The following is a 17,596-nucleotide window of genomic DNA, read 5'->3' on the forward strand; positions in this document are numbered from 1 at the left end:
GTAGTCCATTTCTGTCTCCGACTTAATGGTGCCAAGTGTTGTTTCTCACCCTGTAATGGTTGCTAAAAAAAAGTATTCTAAATTACCTTGGCCTCTTTTGATCACACTTGTTAAGAAGGGTATTAGCCCAGAAGCACTAATCTGTCAGCATAAAATCTCCTGTTCATTAAGTACTTTCAGCAAATAAATATTCACACTGGTGTGGATGCATAGTCTTGTTTGAGTGTGTGAAAAACTTTTCGATTTGCCCCAGTTAACTCCAACTGTAAAAGCACTCGCACGGTGATTTGTAAAAGTTTCTCCCAACTCTAAAGTACTGTAAAAGTGAGAATATTTTTTTCCCCATTTTATACACAGCTTCTCAAAGAGCATTTTGTTGAATTAAAATACCACTTGGCGCACGACAGAGGATACCATTTTAGGCAGGGATATTCGGCATTGAAAAGCTATGACATCATTTTCAGGGTCTGACGGAGAAGGGGAAGGGTGGCACGGTGAATAGGCACACAAAGCAAATTCCAGGAATTGTTCTCTCTCGATGCAAACATCGCACCTCACATAGCAGCACTATTAAGTCATTGCATAGCCCAAGTCGCCATTTTAATGGAAACAATGCTTCAGCCCACAAATTCATCGTGCACTTCAAAAATGTTTGTAATCAGGATCAACATCGCATACGTCATAATAAAATCGAATGTTTGACCTTGTTGAACTTATAAAGGAAAGTATTAATGACGAGATGAACATAAATGTTCTTTACCTGGGTCAGTGGAACTTTTTTAAGGCAACTGTAGTGTGAGATTTTGATGTGTAAATTTTAAAATCCTCTTTAGTATCCCTCTGGCATAGTATAGTGACAAGGGTGAAAACCCAATGATTTCCTTCCGATTCGTTAGCTTATGCAGTAGAAGTCTGCAAGAGGGCCTCAGCTGAAATTAAAAACAAAACAAAACATTCATCTGAGACTCATGGAGGAGCTTCTATGTTAATCACATGGTGGACAACAACCTTGGGAGATACCAGTGGATTTGGATAAGAAATGTAAGAACCTGAGAAGACAATGGATGAATCAACATGGTTTAGATTGGATGTGAACCTGGGATCTTTGACTCAGAAGCCATGCGTTCAGATGTGAATGACAATTAAAAAGATTTCAACGTAATGCAAGATTTTCTGTTGAGAGGCATGTAAAAGAAACCGAGCTTGAGACTTCCTTTGGTAATAATGCTCAAAAGAAAGTTTTTATTCTTTTCCCTTTCTTTTTCAGGCTTAAGCATCCTCGCTGTACTTGTTTGATTGGCAGCTCTCAGTATCAGAGCATTTTTATTCTCCTTTAAAGGCCACAATTATTCCCACGTTCTTGTGGGGTTGGCCAGAGGAAGTTTTGGGCCAAGTATATCATGAACCAGCTGGCCAGACCTGACGCTCAATGAAGTAGTTAGGCAGGAATTTGGAATTTGGAATTTGGTTATGGTGCCAGCGATAGCTCAACTCTTCGCAAAGGACACCGTGGGAACTTAGACAGCTTAGAGGTGAATGTGCGTCTCTCTACATTATCCTGCCAGCCCTCATCAGAACATTCATCATTGTGACTTATTTCCAAGCAGAGCTGCTGATATAAATATTTATCGGGTCAGAATGGCCATATTTTGGTGTATATATGAATGTGTGTGGATTTATGTATGTAAGTGTATGTATCCATGTGTATGTATGTGTGTGTATGTAAGTGTATGTAAGTGTATGCAAGTGTATGCAAGTGTATGCAAGTGTATGTATGTGTATGTATGTGTGTGTATGTATGTGTATATGTGTGTGTATGTGTATGTATGTATGTATGTGTATGTAAGTGTGTCTGTATGTGTATATAAGTATGTAAGTGTATGTATGTATATGTATGTGTATGTATGCGTATGTGTATATGTATGTGTATGTATGTGTATGTATGTAAGTGTCTGTATATGTATATGTATGTATATGTGTGTATGTATGTATGTATGTGAATGTACTGTATGTGTGAATGTATGTGTGTGTATGTGAATGTATGTATGTGAATGTATGTTTGTGTATGTATGTATAATGTATGTATGTGTATGTATATATATATATATATATATATATATATATATATATATATATATATATATATGTATATATATGTATGTGTTTGTATGTATGTATATATGTATGTATGTGTATTTGCATGTATGTATGTATGTGTATGTATGAATGTGTGTATGTATGTATGTGTATGTATATGTATATGTGTGTATCCATGTGTATGTGTGTATGTATATGTATGGGTGTGTGTGTGTACATATATATATATATATATATATATATATATATATATATATATATATATATATATATATATATATATATATGTATATACAGTGCTAAAGTAGCATTCTTGTTTTCACGCCTTTCAGCCATCTGGATTGGGTTTGATTCCCAAATTGATTATAAACTGTTCGATTGGTGCATTACTGATAGGGTGATGCATCGATGTGTGTGCCATCCATCGATTGGCAGGACATTAAGCGAGAGGACACATATTGCGATGCTGTTTGTCGATGGACATTAAAGGGTAACCCAAACTCAATTATTTTTTCTGAAAACCATTGAGAATCATTAATCATGGTCTAATTTAAAGGAAAAAAAATTGAAATGTTTTCCAATCACAACGTGTCAAAAAAAGCCATATCTGGAGTGTCGATTTTCAATTTTGCCAGTGACATCACATCTGGAATCCATATTGATCCGAATGGTGGTTTACATAGAGAAACAGTGCATGTTGCGTTCGGATTCCAATACTGATCAAACCATCATTTGCAACTCTGAAGGTTCTCAGAATGTTGAAACTGATCAGTGGTATTTTTAAGAAACTATTGGAGACAAAATTAGTCATGGAAACGCTTTTGGGGGAATTGTGGAGCCATGCAATTTTGCGCTTTGTGTGAGCGATTCAGTCGAAGAAGGCAGAAGTGTTTGGGAATATTAAAACGCTGGTCATATGATCACTTCAGCTCTGCAGGGTTTGATTTTTCCTTTCAATTAGTGGTTTATAAGGGAGGGATATTGTATTCATTGATAAATCGGTTTATATATTACTCGAGCGGAAATACCTGTCATCGCCCGACAGCATGGCATCACGGAAAAAATTGGCGACAAATGCTTTGTCCCACCTTCGCAAGCTGACCAGGTGTCTTGTATGTTCCGGGATCATCCTGTTTTATACTTTTCCCGGATACCATTTGTGTCCGTGGTGTATCCCACCGTCTTGTCCGTGAGGTGATGACGTCTCTCCTCATTGGATGGGGGATTGTGGTGGAGGTGTGGGATGGTGGTGGGTATTGTGGGGGTGATGATTGATGGTGCATTGTGGAGTTGGGGGGTGAAGTGGTCACAAAGGTTTTTGCGTCCTAAGTCGAATCCTTTTGGAGGAGTAGATGATGATGCATACTGTGCATACTTTCTCTCCACGATAAATAGACAGTGGTTCGTTTGACTTGCAGAAATTTGTGTTGATTCTCGACAATTATTAGCAGGTGCTCTTGTAGTAACTGCCAGGCAATGGCAACAGGTGTTTGATTCATCGATCAAATCGTCCATGTATATGTGCCAGTATCTGAGTAGAGATGGCGTTACAGTTCTGAGCGACGGTTGTTTCTTCTGCTTAATCATGGGATGGCATCCTCTCTCAATCATAGCGGATAACCATAAGATCTAGCCATCTCTGTTGTTTCATAACAGTGCTCTGTAACATGTTCCCAGGACCAAAGCGAACATTTTGTAGGCCAGATCCACACTCTGGTATTTCGAATAAACCTCGTCCAGTTTTTAGCAAACTTTGGGTCTTTCGGTTTGTATTTCTGGCAAACAAAATTCTGGCAAAATTTGTATATCTCAGGGTCTGGTAAACTCAACAAAATTTCTGGCAAACGAAACCATCTCGGTTTGTATTACTGCAAGCACCAAGGATGCATCGACTCGGCATATTTGTGGAAAATCGAAAATTATTCACCGTTCGAGTGAAATCGAACCGCGATGTCACCCGTAAAAAATACGGATCTTGTGGTCTACTTCCAGGTGTATCATCATGGCTAATCTGAAGCAGAATAAGATTTCTCTTTTTTATCGCAAATGTACCTACTTTATCATTAAGAAATCAGAAAAAGACACATCATATCTGTTTTGTAGGGCATCAAGGGATAGATTAGTGTCGAGGTGGTCTGAGCGTTTGGGTTCCCCTTTAACCCTCTAGAGCCCCAGGGGTCATCGGTTTTTGTTCACCCAGAACATTTCGTGGGCTCCAGCGGGTTAAAGATGCCATCGTATCTTTCGTAAAAATGTGGCCAGTTATCTCCAGAACCCTGAGTAACGAACAAATTCCCCATTTGACGTACATGGGCCACTACATCAGCGTCACTGATGTAGCACATCAGGACACATGACAAATGTTGCAAATGATCAGCCATGTGCTGCACAGAAATGAATGAATGAGTTTTCGGGTTTATCCTATTTTAGCCCAAGTGTTGGGTGGTACTGGTCTGGTTTTAAAGCACACCGTCTTTGTTTGTAAATTTATGCCTAAAGCCTTCAGTTTTGTTTAACCATAACATAGAAAGCTCATTATGCATGGTGATGTAATGACAGTTTGAGGCCTTTATAAACGATTGACAGAAATTCAGTGTGTTGTTAATGCCTTTTTTCATTGAGTGTGCATGCAAAATCCATAAATGGAGTCATTTTGAGAGTTGGATGTCAGTCTTTCCACTGCTCTATTTGGGAGGAATTAAAAAGATGCAGCAGATCCAAAACTTTCATTGCTAGGAGTTTGAATGTCATAAACTGTATACAACTCTGTAGATAATTGTATACAAGTGGAGCATTTTATCTTATTTGTTTTCCTTTGACTTTGGATAATTTGTACGTTATATTGCATACTTCGACGATATCGGTAATCAGTGTCTGTAGCCAGGTTTTTGAGAGTTCATTGTTTTCTGGGTCGTTTGGATACAATTCACTTTCTTTCCATCAGATTATTGAGTTAGGAAACTACTTTTGTGAAGGTTCATGTATATTCTATCTGCAAAAGCATAATAGTCTACATTTTATATACATACAAGAGAAGTGGGAGTAAGGAAACATAAAGTTCCATTTTGCACGGGTCATATGTTGGGTCATTCTGGACTGAATCCATCATGACATCAGAATCCCTGATAAGTGTCAAAATTCTGGTGCATCAATGGATTGAATCCAGAAATGGCAGGAAACCAATTTTTGCCTATAAAATAGTGCCAAGAAGCCAGATTTATCCATCAAGATGACATTACCATTTTCAAAAGGGGTGGGTGAAGCATAAAGCTGGCTTTCCTTTTTGCTTGCAGGAACCTGAGAGTCAGAGCAGTTTCGATCAAATATATATATATATATATATATATATATATATATATATATATATATATATATATACATATATATATATATATATATATATATATATATACATATATATATATATATATATATATATATATATATATATATATATATATATGATAAACGTGTGTATTTTCTTTCCATGAAGAAAAATAATTATAATCCACAGTACCATCGACAAGCAAAACATGCGATACATTATTTATGATGAGTCTGAATCAATCTTGTCACTAAACATTTTGAAGTATTATGTCTAAATATGGTAAGTACTTCATATTATGATTTAGTCCCAGTAATGAGAAATTGTGACCTTCGAATTCAGATAGTGATCCACACTTGGCCTGTCTGGACTACATTACCGCTATATATTAAATCCTGTCAATGCATTGCGAGGGCAACAACAAAATATGCAGTAAAAGTGTTTGCATAGGCTTTATTATTTCTTCGTATTATGCAAGGCTCGGTGGTATGTAATGTTTCGACCAGACTCGGTGGTGTAATGGCTAAAAGCGTCTGCTCCAAGTTTAGAAGGTTGGCAGTTCAACCCCACTCCAAGTCATAACAAAGACTAAAATGGTATGTGCTACTTCCTTGCTTGACATTCACCAATTCAAGGGATAAAAGCATGGACCATCCCCATGGGTTTGAGGAAATTTCAGGTTAGGAAATGCCCTGCTGAGTATTCTGAGAAAGGTGGTGTCATCGTTAAGATGTTGCTGGTACCCAGAGTTATGTGGCCAGGGACACCAGAGTAGTAGAAGGGCAAGGGGGGCAGAATTTGAGGGCAAAAAAAAAAACAGTTTTGAAAAAAGACAATATTAACTAAATAATACAAACATATCCTTTCCTTTATTGTTTTCGGGTGGAAAATAAATATTTTGAGTTAAACAGCAAGTTATAAATTGAAGAAGAAATTGATTCCACAAATTAAACATCCATCATGATGCTCGCGATCAAAACAGAAGTGCTCCAGTCGCTGTTGTGCATGCAACATCAAAAAGGTCCCAAAATGTGATCATGCCCATTGCCCATGTGTGGTAAGATTCTTTTAATTAATCACGATACTGAGAATTATCAATCATATCAATTGGTGGTCGTGTACTGAAAAGCACAACCGCTATCCTACGTAACTCCATGGCAGCTGTCGGCTTGTCAGGTAGCATCATTCACTGCCAGGAGAGGTGCGCTGTATTATCACAGTGAAAATTGACGAAATACAGGACAAATTGGAATCGGTGAATCCTTTTGAGGAAATTTTGATGTTTGCCTCATAAAAGCTCCGAAAGACTTGTGAGGCCAAAATTATTGGTAGTCCACGGATATAATGCTTCTTAGAAACCTCTTACACTCTCTGTTAGTTCAGCAATGTCGTCAGATCTTTTCTGGCATTCACATGATAAGGTAATCTCTACCATCTCCTGCCCATCCTGGCAAAAGGCAGGAGGAGAAATTGCCCTCCATGGCCCCCTCTCAATACCCCACCCCCAACCCCGCTCTGGCATCTCTGGTTGTCAGTACAATTTATATTAGAAAGCTTGCTTATCTGCACTCTGTCTGCAATACTTGTGACTTATAAAGTCTCCTTAGGATTTTGTAGAAAAGTTGATCACATCTGCTATTATCATGCATCTTCCTTCCAGATAAGAAAAACCTACAGTGAATATGAACTGTATTGTAAACATAACTGGAGACTTGTTGCCTTTGCCTCAAACGATGGCATTCTTGCTGAGGGAAAGTAATGAAAAGGTCATGCGATGTATATCATTAACTACTTGATCTTACATCATGGAAAAGTCACTGCATATGTTTGAATTGTCACCAACAATGATTTGTCTTCCACTTCACAGGACAGCACGGAAAGCCATGGCAGCAAATAGGATTAATCGGGACAATCCTAATGACTTTACCCGGTGCAAATCAGAGGGAGACCTCATTGACTTCAGTGACCCACATCCCTCCCAAGGTTCTGCTAAACACGGTGGTAAGACCACCCGCTGCTCTCACATACCATGCTACACACATAAATGAATTCCCACTGACACGTAGGAGGGTTGGTTGCAAGCAATTCATTGTCCGATTCATCCTTAAATTGGCCTCGGGACTTCTTACCAAATTTCTTCCTCTCTCAAAGAGCTTTGGTTGTGCACAGGAAGATGATTGCTTGTGGGAGAAATACCACTTTGGTCAGTTTATTTAAAAGGGGGGAATTAGTTAATACTATGCACATCATCTTATTATTAGTCACAACTTCTACAGTTCTATGGGCTGTTGTGCACATAGATCTATTTCTTGAGATTTAGCTTTGGTCATGTTTTTATTTTGCAGCTTCCATCCAAATATCTATAGGCTTCAGCAAATTTGAACCAATCTCCTTTCATCTTGTCTGTGAAACTGCCTCCAAGTCTCTCCTATCTTCCTTTTCCCTGCCCTCCACCACCAACTATCTCAAACTGTCTTCCATGTCTGTCAATGTTTTCTTCTCTTCTTTCTGACGTTACCACCTTTCTTCTATTCGTGAGGGCTTTAAAAATTATCTTCCAATGAGAAGCAGTAGTCTAAGTAGAATTGCACTTGGAAGAGCACATACCTCTGCTAGGCTGAACAGTTTATTTTTTGTATCCCACCTGGAGGCCGGATCTGCAGCAGGACTTTCACCAAAAGCCAATTGGATTGTTCTCGTAACCTACCAAACTACTCCACAAGTTTTGTGATAATCAATCCACAACTTTTAGAGAAATCGTGCTATATATTGATTTTGGCCCTATTAGTACTGCAGCATAGCAAACCAATTGTTCAAATTTGCATAAAAGCACCAAAATTGGTACACATGTAGAATATTGTATTCCGAACAATTCTAGATATGGAGTCACCCGAGATTTTGCTCTGGTCAGCTTTGGTCAGGTCAGCCAAAGCTGACCAAAGCAAAATCTCGGGTGGCTCCATATCTAGAATTGTTCGGAATACATTATTCTACATGTGCACCAATTTTGGTGCTTTTATGCAAATTTGAACAATTGATCTGAAATATCAGACTACGCTGCTGGACTATATCTCTCAATGGTGAAGAATCGCTTGAAAACTTGTAATATCCGGATCCGGATTCGGATCTTTTCCAAAATCTAACCAATTCGTCCTTCTCAAACACCCAACCTGTCCACCAAGTTTCATCCGAATCCGTTCTTAACCTTTTGAGATATAGTGCTCACAGTGAAACAGACAGACGGACAGATGAAAAATCACTCATGGAGTGACACTTGGCGAAACGGAACGGCACTCGGTAGAGCACATATCTCTGCCAGGCTGAACAGTTAAAATTTTGTATGCCTCTGATAGGTCGAATCTAAATCCGGACCTTAACCAAAATCGAATTGGCTTGTTATCGTCACATAACCAACTCTTCCACCTCGTTTTGTCACAAGTCGTCCACAACTTTTATACATACTGCAGTTTTTTGTCCCATCTCTCAGTGGTGAAGAATCACGAGATAAATCCTCGAATGCGGATCCGGATTCGGATCTTCACCAAAATTAAATTAATTAGTCCTTTTCACACACCCAACCTGTCCACAAAGTTTCTCAAAATATAATTCAGAATGATTGCTTGAAAACTGGGGCGAAAAGTTGTGTGTGACAAACAGACAGACAGACAGACAGACATAGACAAACGCGACAGACAAACATACTTGGGAACATAAATTTTTCTCCAAGTAGCAAACAGGGATGAATACATAACCTCCATCGACCTTCGGTGGTGGAGGTAATGAACGGCAACCTTTTAACTTTAAAATAATACAAGAAATATTATTTCCAGTATATATGGTGGTAAGACCATTGAAATGATTTTTTTTTTTTACTACCTATATATACTTGTGTGTTTAGTAATAAATAAAACATTAGACTTAGTCAGTCTATTGTATGTCGTTCACATAACATTTGAGCACCCCATTGGAACTTTGCTTTGCCACAATGATGTTGTTTACATGCTTGTGCCTTCTTCACTTGTAACCCTCTACCATGTTGTCAGTAGCTCTACCAGATTCCCTTTTTTGGTATAGCTCTTGCATGGGTTTGACGTTTAATTGAAATGAGATTTATAATGTCTTGGCTACCAAAACGATAACACTTCTACTCTACAATAAACCATTCAGAGCAAATCATTTATCCATAAGAAACGATCCATTCAACATTGTTGAAGTTGCAAAACAAGTAAATGCCGAATGTGCGGATGCATTCGGTATCGAAGAAACACCGATAAAAAGCTTAGCGTTAGTCAAGGCTCAAGGAAAAGCTGAAATAAATTTACTAATTTGATCATTTAATTTACCTCCAATACCGTGATGTCATCACGCTCCATTTATAACAAATGCCAGAAGATAACAACCATAGTATTGCATCGTTGCAACTTCAGTGGTGAGTTATGATCTGTTGAACTTAGCCCTTTACACAATGCTCCAAGATGTTCCAGAGTTTTCAACGTGTTGTCATCAAATTACCAACGTACACAGTGTAGTATGGCAAAGTGCGTTTGTCATCATGGCAGGATAAGGACCGTCTTCCCAAGAGTTGTATAAAACCCAGGAATGCAGCACTGTCCTAAATGTCCCAATGACATACCTTTACAAACCATCTCCTGCTTTGCTGTGTAAGAAACATACAGTATGTGCACCCCAGGTGCATGCAGGTTGGGTGGGGTTGTTTCAAGTTTGGATGACTTTCACATTAGAACGTGAAGCCACTTGTCTCGTCTGCATTTAGAACGTGGTTGTTAAAGTTCTCACTGCATCTTTCCAAAATATTAAGCAGTTGTGTCGTGGTACCCTGGTCAAATTCCAGCTTGGGGTCAACACTGACTAACTGAATGAGTCAGTGGGAATGCTGTGATGTTGATATAGCATAGGTATGACGAGTCATACAGCCTTCTTCCTCCTATTTTTATCTTTCCTTGTACTTGAATGAATCTCAGCAGAGTGTGAAAGTAGATCCAGAGTGACAGAAAAACAAATTCAGATAATTTAAATATTTCCATTATGTGGCAAACAATAATGTGTGCTTCAAACATAGAAACTTTTTTAAACTGTGAAGACTATAACTGGCTGACAAGGCATGATGCTTGAGTGAAGGTGGCAGGAATTTAGAATTTGTTCAAGGTGGTGGCGATAACTCACCCACTTTTTATGATAGACACTGGGGGATTCCAACAACCACCACTGACCAGTGCTGGCAGATAGATACTTCAAATAAACACCCGTGCAACGGACGGCGCACACACTGATGTCTCGCTCTGCTGACAGTATTATTTTTTGCTGGGTTGACATTCAAACCCAGGTTGGACAGCTAAAAGACGAGTGTGAATGTCTTTAGTCTATCCTGTGAGCCTTTTAGTGTGTTGTACAGTAGATTTATACTGAATTAAGTGGTGTATGTTTTTTTAGAGAATACAGTAGTTCTGTCACGTACTCATAAATAAATATTTAATTTGTTTTTTCTTGCTCTTTATGTTCTTTTTTCCACTCCCCTGCCTTTGTAGGTCCTGCACCCTTTTGCCTCCAGGAGGTAGTAGCAATTCAGGATCACACAGCCAACACATTGGCAACGCTTTGCTTCTCTCGAGGTGAACACCTTTATGTGCTGGACTCATCGGGCCCAGCTTGGTGGTATGCCCGGAACAATCACAATGCAGGCTACATCCCCGCATCGCATGTGCGGCCCGTCATGAATGGGGGCCTGCAACGGACCATACTCGCAGACTCTGGTATGGTCGACAACTTCTGGGACAGTGATGATGTACACTTGACCAAGGAGCAGGATTCTGGAAAAACAGCATCCCCTTTAAGCATCAACAGCACCACAAGTAATTTAGTCAAGACTCAAGATGATGAACAGCACAGCCCAGTGAATCACCAAGAGGGAAGACACAACGAACTTCTAATAGATTTGGCATTTGAGCCTAAAATGACAAATGTTGCAGAAGAAAATGATGCGTTTCCTACAATGAATAACCATCAAAGATGCTCAAGTGTAAACCGTACAGATGTACGGACTGCTTTTTCCAGCACATTAGAGAGAAGAATGACTGTGTCAGGTACAAGCAACCCATTTTGGAGGATTGCTGCCATTTCAAACCCTTTTCTAAATCATATGAATGTAAATGATTCTCCAAATACATTCAGTGAAACTTCTGAAAATAACTTATTGGATGATCCTCTGATCGATATAAGTGATACAATGCTAGCGACCCCTGACCCATCTATGATTCAGGTTACATCTCCAGTGGTAAAAGAAAGGTTTATAGGCAAAGAGGACTTGATTAGTTTGTACGGATCTCCTTTCTCAAGGGACTGGACCGAGAATAACAAGTCTGTCGATAATTTATTGAGTCCTATGATTGAGCCACCTCATAGATCGTCAGAGCCAAGACAGCGATCTAAAAGCTTGGCTGAGTTGTTTGCAACAAAGGAAATGATCAATGGGTACTGCTCAGAGGGAACTTTCAGTCCCATTGGCCTTGCATGCACCTCAAAGCCTGAGCTCTTGCAAGACAATCGGCAAGCTTTTCGTGAAGCCTGGTTGAAGCATCGTCAGCTCACCCGTTCCTGCACTGATCTTGGAAAAACTCCTGCGAGCATTCCCCATCAGCCATTGATTGTCCAAACTTCAGGACACCTCGATTCAGCAGGTGGCTCAGTACAGATACCGGACACATCTATCACCTTGCATGTGCCTGCAGGTCACATTTGGCCAGGTGGGACACGACAGGTCTCTTTAAAAGCTCTACTGGACCCCCCGCTTAAGCTGAGTGGCCACTGCAGCACAGTAATCACACCACTTCTCCAGGTCTTTCTTGGAGATCCTCCTCCTCTCAAGCCACCCATGCTGGAGATGAAAGTATCAGCAACTGTAAAGCCAGATACTGAAAGCCAAGATGCCACTGAAATTGTGTGCTTCACTGGCACAAGCCAAGATGGCCCTTTTCAACCACTTCCTGATCCATGCATTCATGGAGATTTGCTTCAGGTGTTTTTAAAGTCTACATTGCAGTCCACATATGTAGTAGTGGTAGCTAGAATAAAAACATTTGACACAGTGATGACTAACTGCAGTAATCCTGCTCAAGACTCAAGCCCACTTTCCAAAGTGAATGCAGTCCAAGAGGAAAGCAAGGTAGTTTGTGAAAAATTGATCAACATTGATTTTGAACAAAACATTCATCAGCAACTAGCATTCAGGCAATCAGAGCCAAGCGGAGCACCAGCACAAAAAACTGGAGTTTGGAACTTTCTCCACAGGAAGCTGACCGTGGGTCTTTATGGACCAGCACAACTTCCACATTCATTCACCGCAATTTTGGCCATATTTGGGCATCAGGAAGCACCACGGACGATGCCACTGTGTGATGCAGCCCATGAAGGAAAATCGAAGAAAGGTGCTAAATCTGACAACTTAATGTTGTGGGGAAAACACGAATTTGTGCTGAGTAATCCACAAGATTTGGAGCTCTCTCTTTTTGCCAGTGAATCTATTGTCCAACTGGTTGAGAAAAGCAGGTCTGTTCGAAGCTTCCATCTTCGTTTGGGTCGTGTTTGCAGGTTACTTTTTCCTATAAGACTACAAGGAGAATCAGCCTGGCCTCACTTCTCATTAAGAGTTCAAATTCGTGATCAATCCGGTGACCTCCTTTCTCAGTTTTCTGTTGCTGCTCCAACAAGAGTATTATCCAAAAGTAAGAGCTCATCACAAAGACGTTTCTTAAAGCGGCGTGAACAAAACTCTGTTAAAACTCAAAGTTCAACACCATCACCACCACCACCACCACCACCACCACCACCACCACCACCACTGCCACCAATCAAAGCACCCATATTCCAAGACCGCTCCATGGTGCTGCCCCGTTACGCCATAGCCCTATGCACAATTTCACGGCAAAATAAGTCACCTTACCTGCTAGAATACCGAAAGGGAGATGTGTTTGGTCTGCTGAGTGAAGAGCGTCTGCAAGTGCGTGGTCACCGCAAAGTCAAGCAATGGTTTGTGGCTTATGTGACAGGACGCCTTGGCTTGGTTCATTGCAAAAATGTCAAAGTTCTTGAACCTCAACTTTCCAAGCGTTGTCCGAACAATGTTCCACTTTCCACAGGCATTCTTCTGGACCTCCTTTTGCGGCCTTGCCGTCACCTGACATATAGCTATGTGACGCTACGTGCCACAGTCTCAGAGGGTGTTGCTGACTGGAAGATGCTGGCACATGCACTTGGTTACAACAAAAATGAATTGGATATGTCCCCGAGGCTTGCAGAAAAGAATGAGGCAGAGAATGTTGCTGCTGTACTCGATAAATTACGCAAGGACTGCAACAGCCAGGAGCTCAGGCCACGGCGGTCTTTCCCAAAAGAGCTTTTCACTGTGAGTGCAAATTTTAAAGAAATAGTATAATTTTTATCTTGTATGATGAAATAACACTGAATAACTGATATCAGGATGTGTGCAGCATTAGCTGAGAGACATGAATGGCAGTGAGTTTAATATGATGTTGCCAATTGCATGCAGCTGTGCTCAGTGAATGAGAGTACTTGCATACAGCTGCTATCATAGGTGAGAGACATCACTGCTTTGTGTTTAATATGGTATGTAGACACCAGAATATAGAAATCTCGACATCGGAATATATAATCCATTAATATTATTGTACCCATAACAATCAACTTCCTATCTTTACAAAGAATGTTCAAGGTACTAAAAGATACAGGAAGAGGCTTTTTTCCCCATCATGCTTGTGCTATATCATCACAACCCAGTATTTGCAATCGACAATGTGTAGTGTGAGTTATACAGCTAACCAGAGTTGGCGAATCGAGTCGCAAAATTTTGTGACGTGCGACAAGACTCAGACTTGGGATTTGGTATCGAGGGACTTGTTTCTTACTTGCAACTTGAGTTTATAATGACTTGTTAACAATGCTCGGAACATAATCGTTGAATAAACATTGAATTTAAAACAGGGGTTAAAATAAATGGTGAATTTTCATTTGTGGGCATGTACAGTTCGGTCAATGACATGTACCATGTACGTATGCATGTGCAGCAAGTCAGCGCTCACACGTCACATGTCACTCGCTACTGAGGTTAAAGGGAGTGCTCACTCTCCAGACAGCACACAATGTCTAAGCAGCAAACACCAGTCTTCCCAACATGGAAAAAAAACTTTTTCCAAACAATGAACGAACTGAGTCAGGGAAACTTGGCCCCTGATCGGTAACTGCATGCACGCCCCGACCTGATATATAGATTTTGTAATGATTAAAATATGTCAGTTGACTTGGATTATTTCAACTTCGTCAATATATAATTAAGCCTTCACCTACAGCATAGGGGAAGGATTATTGCTGTCTTAGGGCTTGTTTCCACAATTGGCACCCCCAGTTTTTTGTGGTACAACAGAGTTTATTAGACCCAGAGGAGTACTAAACAACCATTTAGGAAAAAAGGTAATTCTTATTTTTTTGTTGTTGTTGTTCCAGCACTCTCAACACTCCAAATTTCCAAACTGTATCTCAGAGCTGGCTTGGATGAAATTTTGCACCAATTATGTAAATATATTGTGTGGGGTTGACCTATTTTTTGACTTTGACCTAATGTTTAGTCATGACCTAATTATAGACGTTTTAACATTTTTCACCAGAACTCGACTAAGGTTTGTCCGATCGGAATGAAATTGCCCTGTCTATATAGCCTAGAACAAGGCACATTTACACTTTATTTACATCATACCCCCCCCTCCTCTCCCGGGTTAAAGGGCAAGGTCTTACACCCACACCTTAGAGTATTAAACTACCATATAGGTTTTTCTCCATTTTTTTTTCTGCCAATGTCCGAGGACTTTCTGAATGAAATGTTTCCTCAATAATGGTAATATAAAGTATGCGGGGTTGAAATCATTTATTGATCCTGACCTAATTCTAAGGTCATGACCCAATTATAGACATTTTAACATTTTCCACCAAAATTTGACTAAGGTTTATCTGATCAGAATGAAATTTGCTTTCTCTAAATAGCCCAGAACAAGGCACATTTAAGCTTAATTTACATCATACCACTCTGGGTTAAAGGTCAAAGCCTTACATTCCTCGGAGTACTAAACCACAATTTAGGTTTTTGTTCTTCTCTTTTTTTTCCAATGCCCGAGTTTCATCTTTGGCTGGGACTTTTGGAATTAAATTTTGCCTCAATAATGGGAATAAAAGGTACATGGGGTTGATGTAATATTTTAACCTTCACCCAATTTTAAGGCCATGACCCAATTATAGACATTTTAACAGTTTCAGCACAACTCGACTCTGGTTTGTCTGATCAGAACAAAACTACCCTCTCTCAATAGCTCAGTTAAAGGGTTAAAGGTCAAGGTCAAATGGTGGTCTGACAAAAATAATGCATTTTTATCTTGCCAAAACGAAGTTTTTGCAAGATATGTAAGTCAGCTTGTATGTTTTTTTATTTTTTTATTTTGTTTGTCTGTAATCACGTATAAAAAATTCTGCAAAGCACAGTTATCATTGGAAATTTTTGTAACTTCGCATATCAGAGGCCTATAGAGGTCCCTTTCAGCGCATAAAATTGTGAAGGTCAAGGTCAAAGGTCAAGGTCACTTTGTCGCAAATCAGGGGAGTCGACGAAACCCTTATTTTTTGAGTAATTTTGATCGGATCGTCTTCAAACTTCATGGGAATATAGTTCATGGTCTGGCGCTCAGCTGATTAGTTTTTGGTGGCGATTGGCCTTGACCTTCATGGTTAGCGCCTCAGGTCAAACATATTTGACCCCAAGGTCAAATTTTCAAGTTTTAGGAACCATATCGTGTAGTACCTCAAATTGAACACCTCGATGAGTGCTTTCTAGATATGTCAAGCTTGAGACATTATTACGTAATTTGGTGAGGTTATGAGGCAAACGCATATTTTTCATGGTTACTCTGTAGAACGATTCTCATCGGAATCTCTCGTAGGCAGATATTCCTCAAGGAGTCGCTCCTGGTGGATAGCAGCTTTGTTCACCTCAGTGTGACCTTAAAGAAGTCACACGTGGTCACCTTTTGGCAAGATACGGGTCACCCTGCGGGTGACATTGGTTTATTTTTGTCATCGCTCAATTTTGCCATTGCAGGATCTCAAAGACCGCTTGGCCTTCTAAGATGTTCTTGCATCATAATAGTGGGTCTGCACTGAAGTTGTGCACCTGATATTTGATATGTGTACTTGACCTATTTTGGGGGATTGTGAGCGAATTAACAAAAAACACCTTTTTGATCATAACTTGAATAATTTTCATCCAATTTCATGACGTTAAGTTTTAAGATAGATTTTAGATGGAGATACATTTTCTTCATTTAGACTCTATCCCAAAATGTTGAAAGTCAAGGTCATATGGTGGTCCGAAAAAAATCTATGGCCATTTGTGGATCATGGGCCAAGGGTAAGTGGCGGGTAAGTTGCGGGCAATCGCCAAGGGTAAAGGGAGGCTTGCCCATGGTGATCACTTTGTGGTTGCAGATATCTGGTTGCAAATTATTTAATGACATCTTTTTTGAAGGAAAACATAAGAATGTATGGCATCTTAAACACAGCAATTAAAGTAAATTAGTTTATACATTTCATTTTAACATCCATAATAAATATACAAGTGAATTATAACAAGCTCGAATGAGCTAAGATCCTCGTCCTCTTAATGACATCATAAAAACGAATATGACATCATTGTGATGAATCAGGTTTGCGATAAATTATCTGTGCTAATGCCCGGCTTGATTCCCACAAACAAACTTCAAACAGCTTGCCTAGTTTCGGAGATAATGGTATAGGCGATTTCCATTAGCGGCGATAGTATGACGTCAACTTTTTTTTCTAGGAAGAATTTCCAAAATTGGAGATGGTTACTGCCTGCGTGTGGGCTTTCTGCATATACATGGCAAGTTTCACGAAGATCCGATGAAAACTCTGGGTTGTGAAACAAAAAATGTAAAAAAAATAGGAATGATGTCATAAAAATTGATATGACGTCATAGTGATGTATCATATGTGCGGTAATTCATCTCTGCTAATGCCCTGTTCGATTCCCACAAACAAAATTCAAAAAACTTGCCTAGTTTCGGAGATAATTTTTTCGGC

The 17,596-nt window shown here is 39.7% G+C and overlaps 1 protein-coding gene across 1 annotated transcript in view; it reads left to right on the forward strand.

The window, feature by feature from the left end:
- Positions 1–17,596, forward strand: part of LOC147021883 (SH3 domain-binding protein 4-like) — a 63,141-nt gene that overhangs the window by 41,393 nt on the left and 4,152 nt on the right. The window contains exons 2-3 of the mRNA XM_085892309.1: positions 7,290–7,423; positions 10,969–13,841. Coding sequence (XP_085748435.1) covers positions 7,306–7,423; positions 10,969–13,841 — 2,991 coding nt within the window. The 5' untranslated portion in view covers positions 7,290–7,305. The remainder of the gene's footprint in view (positions 1–7,289; positions 7,424–10,968; positions 13,842–17,596) is intronic.

This window comes from Eptatretus burgeri, chromosome 8, assembly GCF_056783735.1.
Source record: "Eptatretus burgeri isolate ZD-2024b chromosome 8, Ebu_testis_v1, whole genome shotgun sequence".
Classification (NCBI taxonomy): Eukaryota; Metazoa; Chordata; class Myxini; order Myxiniformes; family Myxinidae; genus Eptatretus; species Eptatretus burgeri.